Source organism: Lineus longissimus, chromosome 17 (assembly GCF_910592395.1).
Source record: "Lineus longissimus chromosome 17, tnLinLong1.2, whole genome shotgun sequence".
Classification (NCBI taxonomy): Eukaryota; Metazoa; Nemertea; class Pilidiophora; order Heteronemertea; family Lineidae; genus Lineus; species Lineus longissimus.
Window position 1 is genome coordinate 14,957,770 of NC_088324.1, and position 22,954 is coordinate 14,980,723.

At 40.1% G+C, this 22,954-nt stretch overlaps 4 protein-coding genes across 12 annotated transcripts in view; 2 read left to right on the plus strand and 2 right to left on the minus strand.

Moving 5' to 3' along the window:
- Nucleotides 1-1,774, plus strand: LOC135501119 (coiled-coil-helix-coiled-coil-helix domain-containing protein 5-like). The gene is made up of 4 exons (XM_064792931.1): nucleotides 1-109; nucleotides 373-513; nucleotides 611-759; nucleotides 1,004-1,774. Coding segments are annotated over exons 1-4 (318 nt in total). The 5' UTR covers nucleotides 1-107; the 3' UTR covers nucleotides 1,030-1,774.
- An 88-nt stretch (nucleotides 1,775-1,862) lies between these two features.
- Nucleotides 1,863-6,277, minus strand: LOC135501118 (protein odr-4 homolog). Its single transcript, XM_064792930.1, has 12 exons — nucleotides 6,095-6,277; nucleotides 5,612-5,785; nucleotides 5,285-5,380; nucleotides 4,947-5,053; nucleotides 4,694-4,730; nucleotides 4,410-4,541; nucleotides 3,963-4,142; nucleotides 3,634-3,765; nucleotides 3,420-3,498; nucleotides 2,860-3,048; nucleotides 2,431-2,520; nucleotides 1,863-2,204 (listed from the first exon to the last, which is right to left on the minus strand). Exons 1-12 carry the CDS (start codon nucleotides 6,188-6,190, stop codon nucleotides 2,137-2,139), a joined length of 1,380 nt encoding a protein of 459 aa, XP_064649000.1. The 5' UTR covers nucleotides 6,191-6,277; the 3' UTR covers nucleotides 1,863-2,136.
- Nucleotides 6,278-6,926: 649 nt separating this feature from the next.
- LOC135501117 (E3 ubiquitin-protein ligase LRSAM1-like) lies at nucleotides 6,927-17,294 on the plus strand. The gene is made up of 19 exons (XM_064792929.1): nucleotides 6,927-6,959; nucleotides 7,616-7,740; nucleotides 7,924-7,977; nucleotides 8,287-8,406; nucleotides 8,840-8,993; nucleotides 9,275-9,439; nucleotides 9,567-9,772; nucleotides 10,032-10,154; nucleotides 10,320-10,407; nucleotides 10,577-10,744; nucleotides 10,877-10,976; nucleotides 11,302-11,389; nucleotides 11,609-11,764; nucleotides 12,076-12,171; nucleotides 12,283-12,381; nucleotides 12,595-12,726; nucleotides 14,007-14,117; nucleotides 14,460-14,561; nucleotides 14,851-17,294. Exons 1-19 carry the CDS (start codon nucleotides 6,932-6,934, stop codon nucleotides 14,971-14,973), a joined length of 2,238 nt encoding a protein of 745 aa, XP_064648999.1. The 5' UTR covers nucleotides 6,927-6,931; the 3' UTR covers nucleotides 14,974-17,294.
- A 1,750-nt stretch (nucleotides 17,295-19,044) lies between these two features.
- The window catches only part of LOC135501771 (proto-oncogene vav-like), a 31,440-nt gene continuing 27,530 nt past the window's right edge, over nucleotides 19,045-22,954 (minus strand). For all 9 annotated transcript variants that reach the window (XM_064794064.1, XM_064794066.1, XM_064794067.1 and 6 more), the window contains one exon: nucleotides 19,045-22,745. In XM_064794064.1, coding sequence (XP_064650134.1) covers nucleotides 22,680-22,745 — 66 coding nt within the window. In that variant the 3' untranslated portion in view covers nucleotides 19,045-22,679. The remainder of the gene's footprint in view (nucleotides 22,746-22,954) is intronic.

Genomic DNA, 22,954 nt, shown 5'->3' on the forward strand with positions numbered 1-22,954 from the left:
TCGAGTAAAATGGTTTCACCTGACTTGACCTATTTATTTTGTACACAAAACCACGTGGTCCAAAGTTGCTGATTTCTCCCGTTTCAAACAACAGATAATCACTTGCAATGCAAGAAACATTGTTTTCTTTTTAATTGATTTCTATAGAACAATGTCATGAGACTATGTTTCGGTCATTAGATAAAAAATCAGTGGTAGCACTTTCTAACAAAATGATACCCAAAATAGCTCCGACTTCACTGTACTGTAGTGTAGACTGACTGTAGTGCATCACACACTGAATTGTAGTGTGTACTTCTCAACTCATTCAGGTACAGCTCTGGGTGAGTTTATTTCTTGCCATCTTGCTAACTTATTCAACCTCTTCTCCAGGGATGTGACTATGCAACTTGTAGCCAAGTATTGTGGGAATGAGCTGATGAAGTACTCGGAGTGTGTCGAAAAACATCCCCACTCCTGGCCAAGCACTTGTGACATGCTCCGATTAGCCGTAGCAAAATGTTCAGATCAGAAGTAAGTATCTTCTGTTTTTTCTTCTGCAGTTTACTTACAATTAAGTCAGTTTCAGTCATCGAACCAATGACTTATTGTGGCCTTTGTTTCTTTCCAGTCATACTATTAAGCGAGTGAAGGTGGAATGCGTGAAGGAGTTTGACAAGTATAACAGCTGTATCCGAGGGAATCCGACATCTGTTGAGAGGTGTATCCCCTTGCTGGATCATTTCTCTAGCTGTGCTGAGAGAGTACTTGGCAACGAAGGTAATCATAAGGTGGTTGGAAGCTGTCTGAAGACAGAGATGGACTTTTAGCCAGAACTGCTGTTGGGGCAGTATTGAAAACAACGAAGGTTGGGATCCTCTATGGTATCATTCCTATACACGTGTCATTTGTACTTCTTCGACTGGATGCTTGAAGGCTTATTTCAACCTTGTCATCATCAAATCTATACGACTGGTGTAAGATGATTACCTGATGTGTATAACCTTTCAGTCTTTACTTTCAGAGAAACAAAAAACTGATAAAACATGAAAGGAAAAAGTGTCGTATCGAATGGATCAAAGCAAGGGATGGAACAAATCGAAAGCCTTGAGCAAAATGAAGTCTGAATGAAATCCAGTATCTCAGGCCTCGATTTGAAAGGACGTGGGCAGTAAAATCCATGTGTGAATGATGTCAGTAAAATCACCAGGAATGGAGTTTAGTCATACATGTTGTCAGCGTTTCTGTCCCTTTGTACAAAACTTGCTGAAGTAATCAAGGACAGCAAGAAAGTGACGATTGATTGCGACTTTTATCCCTTTTGATGACAAGGATGATCTCCCTGCTAATTAGGGACAGTCATGACATCAAATGGATAAAGCTTGTCACCATGACAACCCCGGTTATTAGGTGACAACTTGGCTTGTAAGATGTGCGCACTTCAAAGGGGCTTATCTTACCTCTAAAAGCTGGTCTGGGCCAGAGTGCAAGATAATAATGTCACCGGATGTCATGTCATTTGTAGGACGGGTTTACCAATAGCACTGTAAGTTTTGTTAACAAGTTTGTGCTGATAAATGAAGTGGAGACCTCTGGTAGAACCTCAAGTGATCAATGGACACACAGGTCTGTTTGTCTGCTGTTCAGTGGCTGCTTGACAAGACGGCATTGTCACCAAGCCATGAATGAAGTGGAGACCTCTGGTAGAACCAACAGACATAGTGGACCATAACAAGTCAAGACATTTGAAGGGTTTGTAAGTTGGTATTGATCCATCTCCTAAAACCATTATACTGCAGCTTCCTTCTCATATCTCATGATCAGACAGTCACAGTTATAATCATGACAATTTTCTTGAGATAATAACTTTAAAACAAATGTAATTTTGAAAACAGTAAATATTTATTTAATAAAAGAACAATTACAGAACCAAACAGAGTTCTTTGACCTCTTTCCTGGCCAATATGTTCACAGCGACTCAAAGTCATTAAAATTACTAACAGCCAAGGTACAAACATTATCATAAGAGTAAAATCAATTGGTTCAGTGAACATTTCATTTGTGAAATATCAAGAAACCTGAAGGAACAGATTTATTGCACTGGTCCACATGACAAAGGATACTTGATGCATGGAATAAAACTTGTCCTTTGTATGACTACTCCTGTAGGTACATGTATGAGAATGCTGCAGCCAGTGCGCTAACTGCTCCTGTAACAACAGCTCCTGTAACAGAACGAACAGATGAGATGGATATGATGAGTGAAGAAGGACTGAAAATGAGAACTGCCTCTTCACAAGATTGTGATCAATAACCACATGTGGATTGAGAGCCAATCTGGCCTTGTCTCTTTCCCTTAATACTAATCAAGTTTACTTCTGGTTGTCTCTGTACTTAGAATGAGGAAATCAGGAACACAAAATCCTATTAAATCTGACTGCCGACCCCTACCAATCATTGCTCCCCCAGGTAATCCAGACGTCTTTTGGACAGAGACAGTTGTAGCACCTTCTTCTTCGGCAGCATTCATCTCTTCCTCACCTGGAGCAAAACGTCATAGAATTGCATTAAATCTGGTAACAAATCATCTACCCCACGATAACTAATTCATTAAAAGCTTTCAAATGAATGGTCATGTCAGTAAGTTTTGACAATCAAACTCTTTGAGACAACTTTCCGGTTTTCTGCAACTGGCCATTGAAATCTTCCACCATCAGGGGTCCAAGTTCAATGCCAGCGGAACACAAAGGCACAAGGGCAAACACACAGTAAACCCCTCTACTGCTCCTGTTGAGCATGAGCCCTGCACCATTCCTCAAGTTACTAAATGAACTATTAGCTACTGGAAATACCGGTGACTTAAACACTGGAAATACTCACTTGGAATATTTTCTCTGTCTAAAATCATATCTTTTTCTTCTAACGTAATGCCAAGAACCTCTTGGAATCTATCGAGGACATCGGACACTTCCTCATCCCCAAACATATAATCACAAAGTGTTATTTTCTTTTCGGGAAGTTTGGCAAAGACTCGGCGAGGCGTCTGGAGTCTGCTGCCATCATTCGGCCCTGAAAATGAAGTAGCAGGCAGTACAGTTTTATGGCTGTTGTTCTCGCTGCCATGCCAATTTAGCGGCTTTATTTGTCTGTCCCAAAGTCTCCTCAAGGAGACACGGTGACGGGATACCTAGGACGGACTAGCAACGCCAATAAGTCAGCATGCTATCTGCTGGTTACTTGAAAGTTGAACAAGTTTATGACGTCCAAGTACCACAGTTTACAGGTGATGAAAAGAAACTTCATTGTGGTAAAAGAACTGGTTTAAACTGAAGCCTTGATGATAAGGTAGACACCAATGCTGGAGACCTGCCAGTCCCCAGATAAGTCATAGTCACATCAATGATAACCTATCCTAAAAAAATTTCAAGACTTTTTCTTACCATCTCCAGACGCTTGTTGATCTTCACACATGAGGGAACACCGGGCTTGTAAACTCCGGAAAACATCACACTTCAAAGCCTGAAAAAGATCAAATCAAGAGATAAAGAAGTCAAATACCAAAATTGCCAGACACAGCCAGGATCCAACACGGAGATATCACAAACACAACAGATCAAATTCGCAATGATGACTGACCAAAGAACAACACATTACCTGAAGACCCTCTTTAACTGTCGCTTTCCCATGAATGAATGCCTCTCCCTGGATGGTGCCACGGATGGTGATATTTGTGCCAATCTCAACTGCCTTTCCCTCCTCATCCTCCTCTGATTCACAATCCCCCACCTACAACACATTGGAAAACCTAAGATAAGACACACACAGCCATTAATGCAAGTATAGTCCTCATCTCAGATCCAAACAGAAACATATACACCATGTTTGGGTACAATGCTGCAATACTGCACATAGGAGATGCTCAGTTACTTCCTTCGTCCAAAAAAATGGCAATCGATCCCTCGCCTCAGATGTCCCATACTCACAGGCGTTAGAAACAGTTCCACAGCAAACTTCTGCTGCATGTCCTGACTGTATCCTTTCCCTGATCGTGTCTTTTTAGGCCCTTCCTGGCTGACCTGTAACACCTCACTATCATCACGGATATTACCAGTTATTGTCCCCAGACTGCTCCATACCAGCTTCCGTATACTCTTCAGGCTAGTCTGCAAGACGAAATTCAGGATCATCAATTTAGGAAGTGCATAACATTATTAGTTACCATGACTGCCACTGGGTTCTTCAGATGTTCACTGGTGGGTCACCATCATCTGAACGAGATTTCTGGGTGTTCACATGGCTTGTCTGCCAAACTGACCCTACACCGAGACGTACTAGACCCTCAGAATCAGTGAACAAAAGGTGAAATCAGAATCAATGGAGATATATTTGGTACTTTGCCAAAAAGGATTCTTATGAAAGATAAACTTTACCTGTAGCTTTTTACTCATGTCTGCTTCTTGCTTTGGTATATAGATAGGGTAGTCAAGAGCCAGTTTTGTCCGCAATATGGACCACTTATCAACTGCTGTCTGGAACTTCCATTCTGCTGGACGAAGAACACTCTGAAATGGCCAAATTCATTTCTATCAGTGAGTGGTGTTGACCATTCTCATAAGTGAAATGATTCAGTCTCAAATAGTTGGGCCTATCCCTGTAATGCAAATACAACATTTCATTGACTGCCAAAAAGGAATGTTGACTTTTCACTACATACCTGGTTATCACCAACATCAATGGATTTACAAGTTAATCTGCCATAAAGTTAAGACAATAGTAGAAATAGTCTTTATCATTTTCATATTAAATTAATCATAGAATTAAAATTAACCATGCTCAGCGCCAAACTGTGCAGCAACTAGAACAGAGACTGACTTCTCTGGTTTACACGGAAGAACCCAATCCCCTTCTCCTCAATAAAGCTTTAGCTATTTCAATTTCAATATTCTATTCCTAAAGCAAAAGGATACTTTCTAGAAAGTGTACAGATCTGTAGAAGTATTCGGTCTGTGATGGCCTCATCTGGCTTTGGGGTCAGTTGACTTTTGGATAATGTTTTATGTACAGCAAACACAAGCTGAAACAGAAGGAAAAGGAATTAATTCTGTGGCAAACATTCAACTCGATATGAGAAGTGACACTCAGTGGGGAACTGATGACTCTAATTGGAGCTACCTGGTGTCATAATTGCTGCAAATAGTTGCAAGTAATATAAACATAAGCAACTCTCATCTTTCTTGCTACCATTAAGCTCAACACTTCGAGCTTCAGGAACAGCTTTACTACCAAGGCAATACAGTCTTAATACCTGTCTTAATTTAGAGGTACATTTCTCCAGTTCTTTAGTATTAGCAGCAGCGTATAAACCAATGACGTCCAAACCACCAGGCATCATTCGAACAACCTGGAAATGAAGTTAAGGGAGTCAACTAACATTTTAAAAGAGTGTACAGTGCACCATGGCATTTACAGATATCTGGAAAGGACAATATGATGCCACACTTGATTACAAAAGGAAACCTATCAGTATCTTACATAAAAGAGTTAGGACAACTCAGCAGTCAAAGAATTTCATGACCAGGCCAGCTTCATCATTTGTGAAACATTTTTCTGGTCCTGAAAGTATTATTGTTACCTGTTTGGCATGATAAGTAACCCATGATTCACTGATACTATCAAGTGTGGCAGATTTCCTTGAAGCCTTCGACCGTGTTTTCACACCGTCTGATTCATTATCTTCTTCCTCCTCTGGTTCATTCTCAATGGGGGTCGCCACCATTAAAACGACGTAGTCTCTCTGGGGGGTTAACTGCAATGGGCAATATTTTATCATAACACCCGATGTCTTTGCTTCATAAAATCAAAGGAGAAGACCGGCCGTGAGTTACTTTATCATCCTGCCAGTACTGTTGACATAGCCAGATGTAAAATAAGATGCGATATCAAGAAGGCACGCTATCATTCATTCATTGATCATTTACCAACTCATTGTAACACGCATTGCCTGCTATACAGTGTTTACAATGTATTTACAATGTGTTTTTGTGGGACACCCTGTACACCAATGTATTACTGTACATTTTACACAGAGAAAACAAGGCACAATATGTTTTCTCACCTGCCCAATAAGAAGGCCAGTTTGAGCATTCTTTTCATTATAAATGTCATTAATGAAAGCTTGGTTACTTTCTTCACATATTATAGTTCTCCCCATGCTAATCTATTTTCGTTTTCAACTTTTCCAAAGTGATAAAATCAGAAAAGTATAAGGAAAATAAAGCACTGTCTGCTCGAGCCTCGTTTTGAGAATTTTCCATTCTCCAAGCGTCGTCAATGGTGATCATTGTCACCAAGTCATACTCGACTTACTGTCTCTGCCAGACAATTTCAGCAGGTGCAAGTCAATTTGACATTTGGCCCGGCGCCCGGGAAATTTGGAATTCCCGCTATGATAAACCACGTGACTTTTCAGTAGCAGACACTCGAAACAAACATAACAATTGCCATCTATTCAATGGTGAAAATACGTGTAGTCACTGGAAACGCCCGATTTCCCTGATTCTGCAGGGTGTTAAATCGGGGAGTTTATTTTTTAAAATAAATCATATGCAACTGGCACTGGACGGCATTTTAACACGGGGCCGACGCACATCCTAAGTTCAGTGTACACATACGTCGGCAACAACAGTAAAATGCGTAGTTTCTTGTTAGCTGCCTATTAAGTAGCGTTTTAGGTTTTAGAAATCCAAAAAACATGTTTTTACCAAAACAACTGCTAAATCAACACTGGCATACTGTGAGAACCAAGAAATCAATGATTTTTTAGAAACTACGGGTTGGCCGCGCATGATTACAAAAATCTCCCTAATGAGACCTGAAGTAGGTCAAAGAATTCCTGCATGACGTCATTTTGATCACCTGACTGCAATGTTAAAAATAGCAGCAAAGATGGCTGATGGGTTCTTCACCTTCAGTCGATTCAGGTTTTTTTCTTTTAAATCGTTATTTTTCTCTGCTTTATATTTGACCGATTTGTTGTTCAATAATAACAAATGGAAGCTATCGAACTAAAGAACAACCCTGCAGTAGAAAATATCCATTTTCCGCACACATTGCGTCTCCTGCAGTGTTTTTATTAGAGCTGTCAGATGGCATAAAATTGCATTTCATTTATACAACGTCAACAACAACATGAACAATGCACTGCATGCATGCATGCAGGCAACATAACATCATCATACCATGTAGGCCTGTGTAATCATAGAAAATGCATTATCATTATGCATCAGCCTGCAGTTGAATGTAAGAGCAGGGTGCTTTATCATGTAATCATTTGCATTTGGCGTCGTCAATCACAAAAGAAACACAACACAGCCGCCCTGCATGGTGAATGGCCCAGATAGATGGAGGCAGTAGTAACAGAGGATGATGCCCAGCCAATGACAGGTCTCTTGATTACCTTGAAAAGTCTTTACTCGTCATCTACAGACACAGCAACAGCCAACGTCTCATCATCAACATCGACTGTTATGTCAGTTACCTCGACGTCCTCATCGTGTGACCTGTCCTAGTAATCATCTTGTGCCCTTGTTGCCATTACAGATTGAGTTGAGTTCATTTGTTGACTTTCATTTGACAGGATCTAGAGATAGAAGTGAAGTTCCTGTAGCTAAAGCAGAGTCATCCACATCTGGCATCATGCCCCTGTTGAAGAAAAAGCAGAGTGCACAAGCCAAGAAGAAGCAAGAGCATCAACTTTACTTAGTAAGCAGCATTTAAATTTTTCCCTACATCTGAAGAGTTTGGATATTATCATAGTTTATTTGAGATACATTAAAAACTTGCAGGATTATTTTAAGGAGTGCATGCGCATGTTGTCCTTAAACATTGATAATGTTATATAAACTATTTGAAAACATGAGTTAGCAGTTCGAATGTATTTTTCAGGCTCGAGAAGCTCCAGACTCAAACTTTGATTTGTCAGGATGTGAAATAAGTGATGTAAGTACATGAAGTTCAGTTCTAATCTGGTTCAGTTCTAAAGCCTGTGAAAAACTTGGTAAAATGATCTGTTAAGTCACAATTAATGAAAGTGAGGTGGCAGATTGCACCACTGAAGAGATGTGAACTGCATCCCATGAGTTTCTGGTACTGAATGGTTCTGATCCAATTACATTGAAATCATGAATAATTGAGTGAAGTTGTTTTTATTGACTGCCACAGCATAGGCCCAAATGAGGGCCATGATGCCTTGAGGATGTTTGTGGTGATGCATTTGAATTGATTCATGGACTCACTTTCTGTTGGTAGGTTCCTTCGGGAGTATTCTCACTATGCAGAGTATTACAAAAGGAAGTGTTGCTGTTAAACAACAACTGGCTGACATCCCTGAAAGGGGGAGGAAACTTGAAAGATCTCGCATTTATAAGGGTAAGTTGTTGTAATGTCAGTTATATCAAAAACAGATGATTAACGCCTTTAGCGCCGAACCACGTAGATCCAGTAGATCTGGTTATCGGAGTCTCATGGACTTCATGAAAGAACTACGCCATCGCCATCTTCAGGGCAAGGTAGGAACTGAAAGAACTACGCCCTCGCCATCTTCAGGGCAAGGGAGGAACTGAAAGTACCGTGAAAATATCGATTGGTCTTTTCAGTTCCTACCTTGCCCTGAAGATGGCGATGGCGTAGTTCTTTCGTGAAAAAGTTCTGCACTACGCCATCGCCATCTTCAGGGCAAGGTAGGAACTGAAAAGACCAAACGGTATTTTCACGGTACTTTCAGTTCCTGTCTTGCCCTGAAGATGGCAATGGCGTAGTTCTTCCATGAAATCCATGAGACAAATAGTTTTGTTTTTTCTAGATTCTGGATCTCCATGACAACGAGTTTGTGACTCTTCCCGATGATATCGGCCAACTTGTCCATCTCCAGGTCCTTAATGTGGAGGGCAACAAGTTGAAGCAGTTGCCAAGTAATATCGGTCATTTGACTTCTCTTCAGACAATCAATGTCAGAAGTAAGTGTGTTCAATTTCATCTTAGAGAATGCAACAAATTTCCAAGCTTTTTGAGTGGATACATTTTGGATATTACATGATTCCAGTTATACCTATACCTATGAGTCTCTGCTATGTCTATCGTTCGGCTACTTTGCAGTCAACAGTCTTTGAGGCAGGAAAACTGGTAGAATTTTGTATTTGGATCAATTGGATTATTGTTATATCATCACCTCATTATGAATCACCTTCACAGCCAGTGATGATGTTACTGAATGATTGGTTCCCTAATCTATTTTCAGGGAATAAAATAAAGGAGCTACCTTCGTCAATGAGCAGCCTTGCGAGTCTAAGGACTCTAGAAATCTCTGATAACCTCATTGCAAAACTCCCCCGTAATCTGTGTGAAGTGAAAACACTGGAGAACCTGGCTCTGTCATATGATTCCATGATTTATCCAAGTAGAGGTAGGTTCAATGGCTTGAGGTCAGATTTTGAAGAAGTTGATTGACAATACATTGAAATCTGTGATGTCTGGGCCTGTTTTTGTAAGCAATGCCTGTTAGATAGTCTAACCATTTCTCTCTCTTTCAGATGTCTGCAAACAAGGCACCGAAGCGATCATGCGATTCTTATGCGTTGAATCGGGCGTCGCCTACACTCCACCGTCAAAAGTTTTACTCAACGTGTTAGATGTTCCAACTGTGATGAAAACTAGTATTAGCAACCACTCGTTACGAGCAATAGAGAAGGAAAATAACGTCTTACAGGAGTCTCTCATGCTCCACGAACAGAAACAGGTGAGCTCGTCCTTTGTTTCTCTCGGTTGTATCAAGGTCTAATCTAATTTTGCGTATTCCTTTAATTGTTTGCTTTCATCGGAGAAAAAACAAACCTCAGGTTGCTGTTCATAGGATTTACATTGTCACTAGTCACAGTTCTTGTGTCATGTGTCATTTTTCATGAGTGTGTTGGTGTTTGACTCAGCCTTTGAAAAGTGACGTGTGACAAGTGTCAACATGAACCCTATGTAAACGGAGGCTAACTTTTGATTTTCAGGCCAAAAAGAAGAAAGATATGATAGCGTTGGAAAAACAGATGGAAGAAGATCAAAGACAACAAGCTGAGTTAGCTGCCATGTCTTCCCAGAAGAAAATGCAATTGGTCAACGATATTGCTACGGTAGGTTTTTGTTTGAGAGTAAAGCATTTTAAAGATAGGTATTGTATGATTCATAGTGTCAATGAAACATGCCCTTTTTATCCCTTAACGCAATTGGAGATTTTCTTTTAAAAATCTAAGCCAGTGTACTGTCATTTGTTCAAAATTCGATGTCTTTCGTTGTAGCTCCAGGACCAGTTAGATAATGAGATTAACATATTGCATCAAAGGAAGGATGCTGAGAGGAAAGTGATGGTCGCTAATTTGTCAGATGGTGAGTACATCACAGACAATACTTTGCTCATCATAAACTTGTTGTGTGCTCTTTGCTTGTCTAAGCCTGTTTTCTGTAAAATGAATGATACATCTTGAATCCAGTGGCACCACCTTCTGGTTTCCACATCTGACAAAAGATGTCACCATTTATTATTTCTTTTCCGCAGTTGAAAAGACAGCGAGCCAGTTGATTGAAGCGCTCCTCGCGATGAATGAGAAGGCGATGAAACGTGAAGAACTGCTGGAGAAGATGGAGAGGGAAAGAATCGAAGCAGAAGAATTATTTATCGTCCGACAAGAAGAGTCGCATAATCTCAGGAAGGAAGACGTTTTAGGTGAGCTTTGTTCACTGACTTCAACCAATGCATTTTCAAGTACATTACAAACATTATATCCATTATTCTCATAGTAGCAAAAGTGGATTGATAGCATTTTTAACCAATTTCTTTATCTGTGAATTCTTGCAGCGGCGATGAAAAATATCCTGGCTGAGTCGGAAGATCTCGAGAGTCACCGTCTGCAGTATCAGGCTTCAAGGGATCTGGCTGCAAAGAGGGCATCAGAGGGGTAAGAATCCTATCTTAACATTTCTGTTTTGGACCAGTATTATAACCCAGGCATTCTATTCAAGTCTTGAATCAATCAAGTCTTGATCAATGCAACATAAAGCCCAGGGGTCACTTTATACAAACTCTGACACTATGTGTGTTCATATTTTTTGCAATAGGGCATCTCTTGCTCCTCAGTATTGTTCAGTGCACTTTGGATTTTCGAAGTTGGCCAACAATTAGTGACTTTAATCAATGGTGTCTACAGGCAGCCTATTATTTTAGGCTGGAATGTAATGCATTGACGTGGTGCAATGTTCTGTGACTTCTTCATTGTTTTCCAGTATGACTGAGGTCGATGGCAACCTGGAATTCATACTCATGGGCAAGGATTGCAATAGGGATGAACTCATCAATCAATTACTACTTGAGGTAAGGTAAAGTGGTGCAATTATAGCTCCTCATGTGTAGAAAACAGCTAGTAGCATACATAAATGCACTAACACTCTCACATCAAACAACCCCTAAGTTGAATATAACCAGCCACGATGTCATGTTAGTGTTCTCACACATGGACTTGATAAACTATTAGAGCTTGAGCTGATCTGCACATTGTAAGAGTATCAAGATGGTAACCATTTCCATTTTCAGGAGAGGCTCCAGCGTGAGGCGTTTGAATGTCTACAGATGCAGAAAGATGCAAAGCATCAACGTATCACGCACCAGATTGAAATCATTCAAGAGGAATTGTCACAGTTGACGGTGGTGGAGATAGAACGGCGGGAAGTCAAACTAGACACTGAAAAGGTATCTACAGAATAATAAAAAATGTACCAAGTAGTGCTGGTTCTTTTGTCAAAGACTTGAAATGTTGGACTTCAAAGGAAGACTGGTGTTCAGAAGCGAAGGTGTTATAGTGTCAGCTGGTCCTTTAAAACATTCTTTTTTCACAGGACGTTTAGATGTCTATCAACCTAATATCTGACGGCTGATGGGTCATAATTCAAACCTATCAAGCAGTGCCCTGCCTCAGAATGTAGATTTTGTGGCTCTCAAACATGGAGTACCACAGGGTTCAATGCTGGAACCTGCTTTCTTCACTATCTTCTCCATTGCAGAACATCCTAGCTGAGAAGCGTAAAGCACTGACTGATCTGATGTTGGCCCTCATGGACCAACGCATGGACAGGGAGAAGGAACTACGAAAGCGAATGGTAAGAGTCTTATGCACAATGATGATGTTGATCTTGTGGCAAATTGATATTCTGGTAACTACAAAGAAATATATAATGCTTGAGACTGAAATAATTTGGTTTTGTTTGCAGGGTGAGATGGAGCAGCAGAGGCTGGATGATCAACATGACTACTGGCTGATACAGTATCAGAGGTTGATGGACAAGAAACCTCAATCACTCATGGACTTGGTATGTTGTTTTGACAGCCTTTCCAGAAATTGGCCAATTCATAAAATGACTTGGCATTTTGGAATGGTTTTTGTGCATGGATGGATTTTGAAGTGCATTTTGCAGCTGATTTTCATCAGAAGTGTCAAATTGATGTCAAATTTCATTTTGTAAACACCATCCCCATTTCTTGGTGGTCTAAAATGCCAAAAAATGTTGTTCTTCTTTTCTAAGGAGACAAACTTGGAAATCGAGGTTGTGAAGATCCTGGAGCGATCAGGCGCACACGACTACTTACAGAACTTCGCCCGACATAGGATCACCATTGAGACGCTATGTCAGATGACAGAGGAGGACTTGAGACATGTGAGTTTGATGACAAAATTTGCAGAGGCCTGGTTCAGCGGTGTGCACCAGCAGATATGCTGTTTTGTTTGAATAAAGAGGAGAGTTTCGAATATATATGCCTAATTTTAGAAGGCATACGCAACAGTAGAACATGAACAAGGTGATGATGCAAAAAAAGTTGCCTTAGCTATCGGTTACTCAACCAAGCTATTCAGCTTTGTCTTGGTCAGAGTGACTCCTGGTGGATGTGGTGTGAACTATGTAAACCTGATACTTAAAATATCCAAACCTGGAATATAAAATTTTGAAGAAGAAAAATCAATTTAATTAAATTAAAACTTTATTCATAACACATTTATTCATATTCAATGACAATTTTCTAAATTTTTTGGTAAATTGTGATTATAAAGTTGCAAACGTATTTTCTATTTTCCCAGTCTGCAAACCACAAACATGAAGGAATAGTTGACATATGTATTGATTAATTTGTGTGAATGGGTTGACAGACAGACCGATCGCCGGAGAACGACATTATGTCGTTTGACAGGTGATAAGTTGATTTTTAGTGTGATTTTTGAGCGGCCTGTGAAGACCTGCAGGCCTCAAAATACGCTGTCGACATTTTTGCTGCATTATTCGCAGTCTACCTATGCTAATGAAACTATGAAAACTTGAATCCAACCTATGAATTAGGAACATATTCACACACATTTATTCACAAAATAAGTGAATTATAAAATTGTTCATAACGTATCTAATGCTTTCCACTGGAAATTCTGTTTCTTTGTTGATGAATTGTGATGTTAACGTTGCAAATGTTTTTCAAGTCCCTAACTTACCTAAACCACAGATGAGAAAAGACTGATGACATTGAAATCGAGTCATTTTACAGCTATTAAGCAGATGCATGGACACAAGGGCAAACTAGTGTTTGTGATCTTGAAAATATTAAAGAGTTTTTGCACGGCCTGTGAAACCCCACAGGCCCAATTCTAATAAAAATGTCTGTCTGTTATCTGATCTAGAAGAAAGTTGGCATGAATCTCGAACGTTATTAATGTGTGTGTTTTCTGTAAATCAGTGGTGCACATAATATTGCCGATGCATTGTGTGTAGCCAGTCTTATCTGTGGCTGACACTTCCTTATACTTACTGCAGATTTGAAGTGTTCACTTGGCAATAGACTAAATGTTGTTTTTACTGCTGAAATTTGGATGAAGAGTTGAATTGGGGAACCTTTAGTTTGTCTATATGTATTGTCCAGTTTTGTGTTTAACTGCATGTCGTTTCCCCAACAGGTTGGAGTCCAGGAGGTCGGCACTCGCAAGAGTATCCTGCGGCACGTGGATGAATTCATCGCACATGATAAGATAGGTGGAAAGAAAACAAAGCAGAAGGAGGAACCACCGGTAAGTTACACTCCTAAAAAATCCGTCTTCGAAGAAAAATACTCAAATTATCACTTAAAGACAGTGAAGTTGAGAATTGATCTACACATCTGGACCCAGAAAGGCTGCCGGCTTGCCTTGACCACAAAAAGTCCTGGCTAAGGCACCGATAGTGTATTATGCCACCCAACCATCATAGTTTCATTACAGAAGACCACTTTTGCTAAGGTGACCACATGATGTATGCCCGACAAGAATTCTTACTTTGGTCCACATTGTTCTATTGATCCTTCTGATCATGTTTAGTCCTGTTTTCACATCTATTGTTTTCCCTTTTGATGAAATCAATCCCTATACTTGCAGCCGGCTGCGTCTGCTGCTCCAGCCAAGATGGCGTCTGCCCCAAGTGTTCAGGAAATCACCACCAGGATCACTTCGGAGTGTGTCGTATGTATGGATGAAGAGGTAAGGCTTCATGATGTCACCAATCTGGTCCTGCTCACATTTTCTTGGGGCAAGGCCGACAATGTTGACTGAAATATTTCTCGGTTTCTGCAGTGATGTAAAGGTGTAACCTGTATCTACTTTTAGGACTTTGAAGTATCAGTGCTTCACAAAAGGATGAATATTTAGTTTTCAATAGTGCCATATTGGGGCCCAATTCTGTGAAAATCTACTAGAATATGAAGAATATTCAGAGATGTTCGCCATACATATCCTTTCAACTCACCTGGTAAATTTTGTGTTATTTCAGTCGACGGTTGTTTTCCTGAACTGTGGCCATGTCTGCACCTGCAACCAGTGTTCACTGACCGTGAACGATTGTCCGCTCTGCCGCCAGGTGATCAGCCACCGAATCAAACTTGCGCCCGCCTGACACAGGGAGAAGAGGCGGTTCATTCGTCAGGCGAGCATCCTGATCGACTCAGAGTGAAGCTCTCGCATCTACACAACCGCCACACACCAACACTTACAGATATTGGGGATGGGAACTTTGTGTTAGGTCCAGGAGAACCAGGTAGAGTCCAGTGGTTGCACAGTTTGAATTCACCCTGAAACTCCCTTAGCTGACACATCTGTTAGCTGGAACTGTCGAAATCGATAATATAGATGGCGTTTTGTGTACTTTGCCACTTATTGGACCTATCTCAACTCATCCCAGCCCAATACTTTGTGTTCGAATGACACTATGTGTGCTATAAACAGAAGAATGTCTCTGTTTTTGGTCCGGAATGTAATACTTTCTGCACGTTATGGACAGGTGTCGCTGAATGATGACCTTGATGCCAGTTTGCTTAACTTTAGACAAGCCCACTGCAAGGAAATTTGTTGAACTACAGTAATGATCAAATTATTAATCACTACACGTACATGTATGAATCTTAGTGTGTTCAGGATATTGCCAACCAGAATATTTGTCTCTGGCATGTGTGGTTTCTATTTTCATATCTATTGAGTCTATAGTTGGTGTTGTGTAGATTGTGAGACTGTCTTGGTCAGTGTTGTAAACTTGAATATTTTCATGGAATACTTGTGGTTGACTTTGGTGTTGCTCGAGTTTGAACGACAGAACATCGTGTCGATGTATTTTCTAGAACAGCAGGAGAACTTATCATGATAGAGCAGTTGGGTGAGAAATGCAGTCAGAGCCGAAAATCCTTCCGTGAGTGTTATAATGTCATAGTTTACGAACTCTCTCTTCATGTATATCTTTCTGTTGAATATCGAAAGAAGGCCCTGCTCAGGAAAAGTAGATAACACATAGTGATGAACTGGTCATGCGATATAATTTCTATGACTGAAAAATACATGTATGGTCATAACCTGTTCTTCCGAGATATTCTTATATTATGTGTTATGAAAATTGATAATGGAAGGGAATGGGACATTGTATTTTTGCAGAAAGAATTTGGTAATGAAATATTTTGCTTTATTGATGTCTCACAGGTAAACTACTGCATTTCAATCGATTTAATTTAGCATTAGCTATTTTGTGTTTTGTCAATGGGTGGTAGAAAAGGATGTGGGCCTCGTTGTTCAAAATAAGTTAGTCTCTAACTTGGCGTAAACTAATAGAGAAGGAGATAACAGCGAGAAAAATCTAATAGCAAGTTAGTAACTTGACTTGTTTTGAAACAGCAGACCCTATAGTTTGCACAGATGTATTGAATAAAGAGGGGAAATACATTCTTTTATTTTTAGGAAAACACTGAATCTAATGTATCAGTTGGATATAAATTGAACCAACAATATAGCTGACATCTTTCGGAATGTGTGCTACGGGTGTATCTACTGTGTGCTAAAGCAATTGTCAAAATATAATAATAGTGTACAGCCTTTTATAATCTATTCATATTGCTATAATTTGTATATTTGTATATGAATGTTCTACCTATTAGGTCTGATATATCTGAATCAATATGTGGGAACCATTCCGATAAAAAGAAAGTAGGACATTATCTATCTGTATTTCTCAATAAATTTGAAAAAAGCCAAGCTGTGAATTTCGAAAAATACATTTGCAAATAATTATGGGTGCAACATTAGTCTTACAGAACCTGTCCAACCATAACACGAGAACTACATGTATTGATAACTAGAATTGTTCACTTGACACATGATATCTAATACAAGTCCTGCTATCTTTGTAGTTGCGATTGTTGCCCACAGATGTCCTATTGAAGATTGTTTGGGTTCTTCCAAAGTTTATGTACAGTACAGGTGGCTAGATTCTCTATCTCATGTATTCATGCCCGACTTTCATTTACATGTACATGTAGATCTTTTACTGTACTAGTACATTTATTGTAGCCAATATTAGGATTTGGTGCAGTATCAAGTAGGCTCAATGACTGATCCCCCACCACAAAGTCAGATACCCAAGGGACAACATGGGTGTTCCAATTTGCTCTGGCCCACCTTAAATCTTGCTGAGTGTCTCCGGATGTTGAGGGTTGTTCCCAGTTGGGAAATAAACATTTAGCCCACTGGTGTTCCAAGTATGGTCTGTGAAGATCTGTCCGACAATAGATCTTTTAGATGGGTTCCTCATTAACCTACCAGTTTAGGTGAATATTTTGTATGAAAATAAGCCTTTCCAGCACATCCAACTTTAACTCCTCTAGCTACTATACATATTGATGCGAGCATAGAATCTGATTAAAAAACCTTCCGCAATAAATGGTGAAGTTGTATATATTTTTCATTCTGTTCTATTCTGTGATATATTGGGTAATTGTACATGATGTATAAAATATAATTTGGGATGTGACGATTCTTTGTTTCATCCGATTGCCCTATTCGTTTGAAGTCAACCACTTGCATTTAGGCACTGTCTATAAACCACAGTCCCAATGAAGGAGGTATGAATGTATGACGACATGCAGAAGATGTTCATCTGTGGAGCGTTTCTCTCCTTATGCATGATGTTGACGAACATTATGTGCTATTCTTGGCACTGGCAAACTTTGAATCATAATAAAAGGTGTCCAATCACCGGAGTGTTGGCTTTTACAGATCGGTACAAACAGCCATTTGTATTTGTTGCCTGTTGGAAGATTCGGCAATGCTTCCACCCACCACACTGAGCTACTGGGCGTCCCGTGTGTGAGGTCAGAGTGATGATTCTGATTGAAGGGATCTTTAGATACATGGAATCATATTGATACGAAAGTGCTCTGCACTCTGGCTTGAAATTGCTCAGAAAGTACATCACAATGGCAAATGACATCACATGTTGAAGCTTTGCCTTTGCCTGTGATTGTAACACCGCAAGGAAATGAAACGAGCACATACAGACGACTCGACATGGTTGAAGTCCTGATAAGACTCAAAATCCCTTCACACAAACTTATTGCTTGACAAGGTTTGACTAATTCTGTGAACTAAAAAAATTGATGTATCTTTTCAGAGCATGATCCAGAAGTCTTTTATAATTTATGATAATAAAGTTCTTTGTTATCCATAACATATTCGAGTTGATTGTGTCTTTTCTTTTCAAATACAAGGCCTACAAGTTGACAGCTCTGGAGAGTAAGTGAAGACAGTTCATGACTCATGCCTTCTTCACAAGCTATTCATAATTCATTCCTCTATTGTACCTTTTGTGGCAGTGGAAACCTTTAGGTGGAGATCAATACCATGCCACACTACTTGCACAATGGACTCCTCAAATCCTTTGTCCAGGCATCGAGGTTTGAGACATTGGCTTTCAAATGCCTCTTTGGTGCTGACTGGTCATTCAACCAGAACTGATGATTCTAACACAATCAAGCTTTAATCATAGCTTAGTGATCCTTTCATAATTCGAACCCACAACCTCCTGATTATGAGCCGACTGCTCTAGGGTTGGCTCAGTGACTTTTTTCCTCCTAGCCACTTTTTAGCCAAGTGGCTGTCACTTTTAGCCCTAGCCATTGCCGATCGTTTGTCCATCTTGGGCCGACCCAGCCCACAGTAACATGTGCGAGAATGGCAGCCCGCCAGTACTGAGACTAGCCAATCAACGAACGAGTCGAGGAACCCGTGACCGGAGACTCCATGGCAACGAAGCGAGCGGGAAACTAGCCGATAATGTATGCGTAAGGCGACCAGCAGCGCCACCAAAATCACTCTGCGGCAACGGGTAGAACTATAATGTATGCGAAAGGCGACCAGCAGCGCCACCAAAATCACTCTGCGGCAACGGGTAGAACTACAATGCAGACGATAGCAACCACGTGTGATAGCGCGGCCGCCGGCAATATCGTTCCTTGGTGCATTTGGTGTGGAAGTGGATCTTTTTGATAGACTTTGATCAATTTTTGCACAACACTATTACTCACTCGCCAAATCATGGCAATTCAAATTGAATTCGCAAAATGAATCGGACCTGAATGAGTTGGGGCCGATCCCAAAAGAAAAACTGTGGTAGACATTAATAACATGAACAAAAGCAAGTAAGACAAAATTGGCATGAATTACATAGCACATTTTATTGTTGAAATGTACATGACTTGTAAATAAGTGTAGAAAATCCTATATAAATAATGGTTTCGGTTAGGTGGTTAGAGCACGTCTCCATTCTGCACATCACAGGACCTTTCTGGCAGCCTAAGCTGACTGACACAAACCTTTGGCTTTACATTGCCAACTGGCAAGGCTAGTCAACAAATTAACAACTTAGAATGATGGTGGAAATAAATTTCTCATTTCTAAGTCCTGACAAGCTTAGGCCAATGCATCGCTGGATCCATGTTTCTTTGATTTCATGTCGTCTGTCTTTTATACTTCAAACCTGGATGTTAATTGTGCTGAGCAACCGACATGGTCGAGCCCAAAAACTGCCCCAAACCAGCCTGTAAGGACAATGCATTCCATGACCAGAGGCTACCTAAATGACCCACATTTGTGCCAATACACAGCAAAGACTGTTGGAGGACCATTTACACATTATAATTTGACTCATTTCGGCTATATCTGATATGCTTTAAGTCTGAGCATCTTCTTCACATGAGATGCCCAATAAAAAGCCACACGTCTGATGCTGCATGAGCCACGTTGTACATGTACATGCAGTCAAATGGTTTGAGACACAACTTATTTCCAAAAATGTTTTCAACAAAGTAGTGGTGTAATAGCTATCACCTCATTAGCCTACCAACGAGAAACTTGGGAGTCACTCTACCAATTTCTCTCAGGTCAGCGTTTTAAGTCGTGAATAAACATTGAGAAGTACATGCGGCCACTTCCATTCTGAAATAAGACTGACGAAGAAACCTGTTGCGATTAGAAACTAAACATTCCTTGCCCAACTGCACGGGATTAAAGGATTTAGAAAACATACATTTGCAATCTCAATGGTTTTTCACTCACCCTTCAGCCAGACATTAGGTAATTTCATGATCTTCGATGCATGCTGAGTCCTGTACAAAATGTATACATCAAGAACCAAAATATTTCAGAATAAATAATTTCGCATCCATAAATATGAACTGCAAATTTTATGTTATGGTTTACGAACTAATCTCTTCATTTATTTGTCGGAGTCACGTCGAATATACTACTCAACTTCTCTCTCTTAGAAAACAAAATGACATCAAAATATCCCAATACAGGGCGTCTCAGAAACCAGCATAAAGAATAACAAAGGTTTTTGAACATGTCATCAAAGTACATGCAGTCATGCACGTATGGTTCTCTTGAAATACCCTCAGTCAAGCACAGATGAAAGAATGGCAGATGAAGTCTATTATACCATAATACACCTTGGATGTTAAGTAATATATACAAGGTTTACAATCTATTTATGTTGTTATTCTATTCAATAGGCTGTACTGTAAAATAACCTCTGTGTACCTATTAACAAGGCTCTATATGAATACATGGATGTTTGTTTCCCTTTAGGTAACATTTCAAATATGTGCTTGGCCCCCTGAAATCAAGCAATCTGAATATCCACTTTCAAATCTATACAACTGGAATCACATTTCTCATGGATCAGTGCAGACTGTGATTTTACAGCACATCACAGATTTATCCAACTGGATCATTTCCATAGGCGAGGTCATTATGATCATTACAGTAAATATAGTATGTTGGAGATGAATTTCATTTACAGTCACAGTGCATGAAAATATGCAGAATACAGCTTGATGGTTGGTACAGACAGATGTATAGAGCACTATAGAGTGGACAAATGAGACCGCCCGATGGCTGATGAACTACTGAGCGACACACTCTTCTACATACTGTATAGCTGATTCCAAGGATGTAGTCAAGGAAATACATCAAGAACAACATAGCGTCAAACACATAGGTGGGGAGCTAATTCTCTGACGTCAGAAAGGGGAGAACTCATGTCAATATCAGCCACCTTGGTCAATTCATGGCGGCAACAAAACATGGTTGTCAGCCTGGGAATCATCTTTAGTAAGTAAAAGGAGCTGTCTCAAGTGTCAAGATGGCAATTCGTGCATTGTAATAAGTATTAACTGACAGTCATTGAGGTATACCACAATCCAACATAGCCTTCTTGAAAATATGCAGCTTGATTTCTCCCCCATTCCTACTATACAACTGAAAATTCGGTTTCTAAACATGAAAATCTCTTCAAAAGTGGCGAGTCATGCTTCATCATGCATCATCTCTCGGTTCCTATAACATTAACATATACACGAGCTATACATACACAAATACAATAACATGTATAATGCCTAATATTAAGCAAGGCATGATGAAAATAAATATAAATTGACAATCGAACAATCACATGATCTCTACAGCCAATCAGCTTTAGAATGTGCTATCTCACACTGAACATGCCAATACGAAAACATTTCAAAAATAATTTTCTTTTTTTTTGTAAAAAAAATTAAATTTACTCAAAATTGAAGTTGCTTTATAAACAAGCACATGATTTCTGCATTGAGTAACACTCACTGGGCCCATGTGCAAATCATACATTGACCCTTGTTGATATGATGCATCTGACTCAATTGAGGGATTTCAAGAGCCACCAAAAGCTGACCCATCATCATTACATGCGAAGTTCATCACCACCGTGACAATTATAAACTATCAACACCAACAATGGGTCAAAAATGTATTATTTGCACTGGACTCTCACCCCCTCCCCCACTGAACACAATTGAAAGTCACAGCAGGTTTTCTTCAATAAATGCACTTGCAAGTCTGGGGGAACAACTTCAGAATACTGTCCTTTTCTCCAGCACAATCTTATTTCTTATTACCTTTCTCCTATTAAGTGTGAAGATCTGACCTCGAGATACCCATTCTGATTCTGCAACACCGTCATGAAAATAATGAACATCTTGAATAGCTGCTGAGAGAGCTAACAATGACATACACAATAGAAGCCGAGCATGTTTACAGTTCATATCTACACATATTTACAAGAGAGCATGCTGAAGCCATTGTACATTGGTCAAGGGAGACTATTATACAGTGGTGCCACCTACAGGTAGACAACGACTCAATTGCAACCTGAGTTGGTATTTCAACCTGCACATTACGTATGAAAAAGTCTGAGATTGCACAGGATCAACTGGTGGTGACATTGTCTGTGATACAACACTGAAAGCATTAGGCGTAATGTCCATTCTACATCGGTGACTCCATTCCATCTAATGACATGTTGTGCGTTCCCCTCCGCACCACAGTCCACCTGTCATACTCATATCAATACGCTCTGCACGTGTGATGTAACAAACACAGGTTCAGGACCCGTACCTCAGACAAGTGTATCATTCAACCGAGACGTGTCACATTTTTGTCCAAGCGTTGACGTCATTTTAGCCTTCCTGATGAACTTTCTGAGTTATTTTGAGCTCGAGTACTTCACGTTATTGCCACACATTATATACTGAATTTGATGACTGATACGATTCTACCCTCTTGCTTCCATGCACCCACATTTTGGCTTTTTTCCCACGTGATGCCAAAAACGTCACCTGACCCCAGAAATAGTCGAACTCGATCCAAAGTAGGAGTATGACTGGGTATAATGGATTCTATGTCTTGTGGCGATTCAGCAGAAAGGTTTCATCATCGTGAGGTACGCGGGAAAGTTTGGCATCTGGTCGGTCAGTCGCAATCATCTTCCACATGAACTTCATCTTCCTTCACGTACGCACAGGGAAAGTAGCCAATCTGAAAGACAAGTTGTATTTGACGAGACCAGGCCACAATGTGTATGGCTGTGTTATTTCAAAGAGCACTAGCTATTAAGACTGTGGGAAGATTTCAGCATAACACAACTTGAAATGCAATAGGCTTGGCAAAGCTGCCCCTTGATCCAAGTCAGCTGCAGCAATTTCCAAGGGACCCTCCACTTTAGATTCATAGGATTGGGTGCCATG

Bases quoted from the DNA above. Each gene is read 5' to 3' on its own strand.
- LOC135501119 (XM_064792931.1), top strand. The intron at 514-610 runs GTAAGTATCTTC...GTTTCTTTCCAG, and splicing joins GCAAAATGTTCAGATCAGAA to TCATACTATTAAGCGAGTGA. The intron at 760-1,003 runs GTAATCATAAGG...CTTTACTTTCAG, and splicing joins GAGAGTACTTGGCAACGAAG to AGAAACAAAAAACTGATAAA.
- LOC135501118 (XM_064792930.1), bottom strand. From the start codon at position 6,190: ATGGGGAGAACTATAATATGTGAAGAAAGTAACCAAGCTTTCATTAAT. The intron at 3,049-3,419 runs GTAAGAAAAAGT...CTTCATTTTCAG, and splicing joins TCAACAAGCGTCTGGAGATG to GGCCGAATGATGGCAGCAGA. The intron at 2,521-2,859 runs GTGAGTATTTCC...GTTTTGCTCCAG, and splicing joins AGACAGAGAAAATATTCCAA to GTGAGGAAGAGATGAATGCT.
- LOC135501117 (XM_064792929.1), top strand. From the start codon at position 6,932: ATGGGTTCTTCACCTTCAGTCGATTCAG. The intron at 6,960-7,615 runs GTTTTTTTCTTT...TTCATTTGACAG, and splicing joins TTCACCTTCAGTCGATTCAG to GATCTAGAGATAGAAGTGAA. The intron at 12,727-14,006 runs GTGAGTTTGATG...TTTCCCCAACAG, and splicing joins CAGAGGAGGACTTGAGACAT to GTTGGAGTCCAGGAGGTCGG.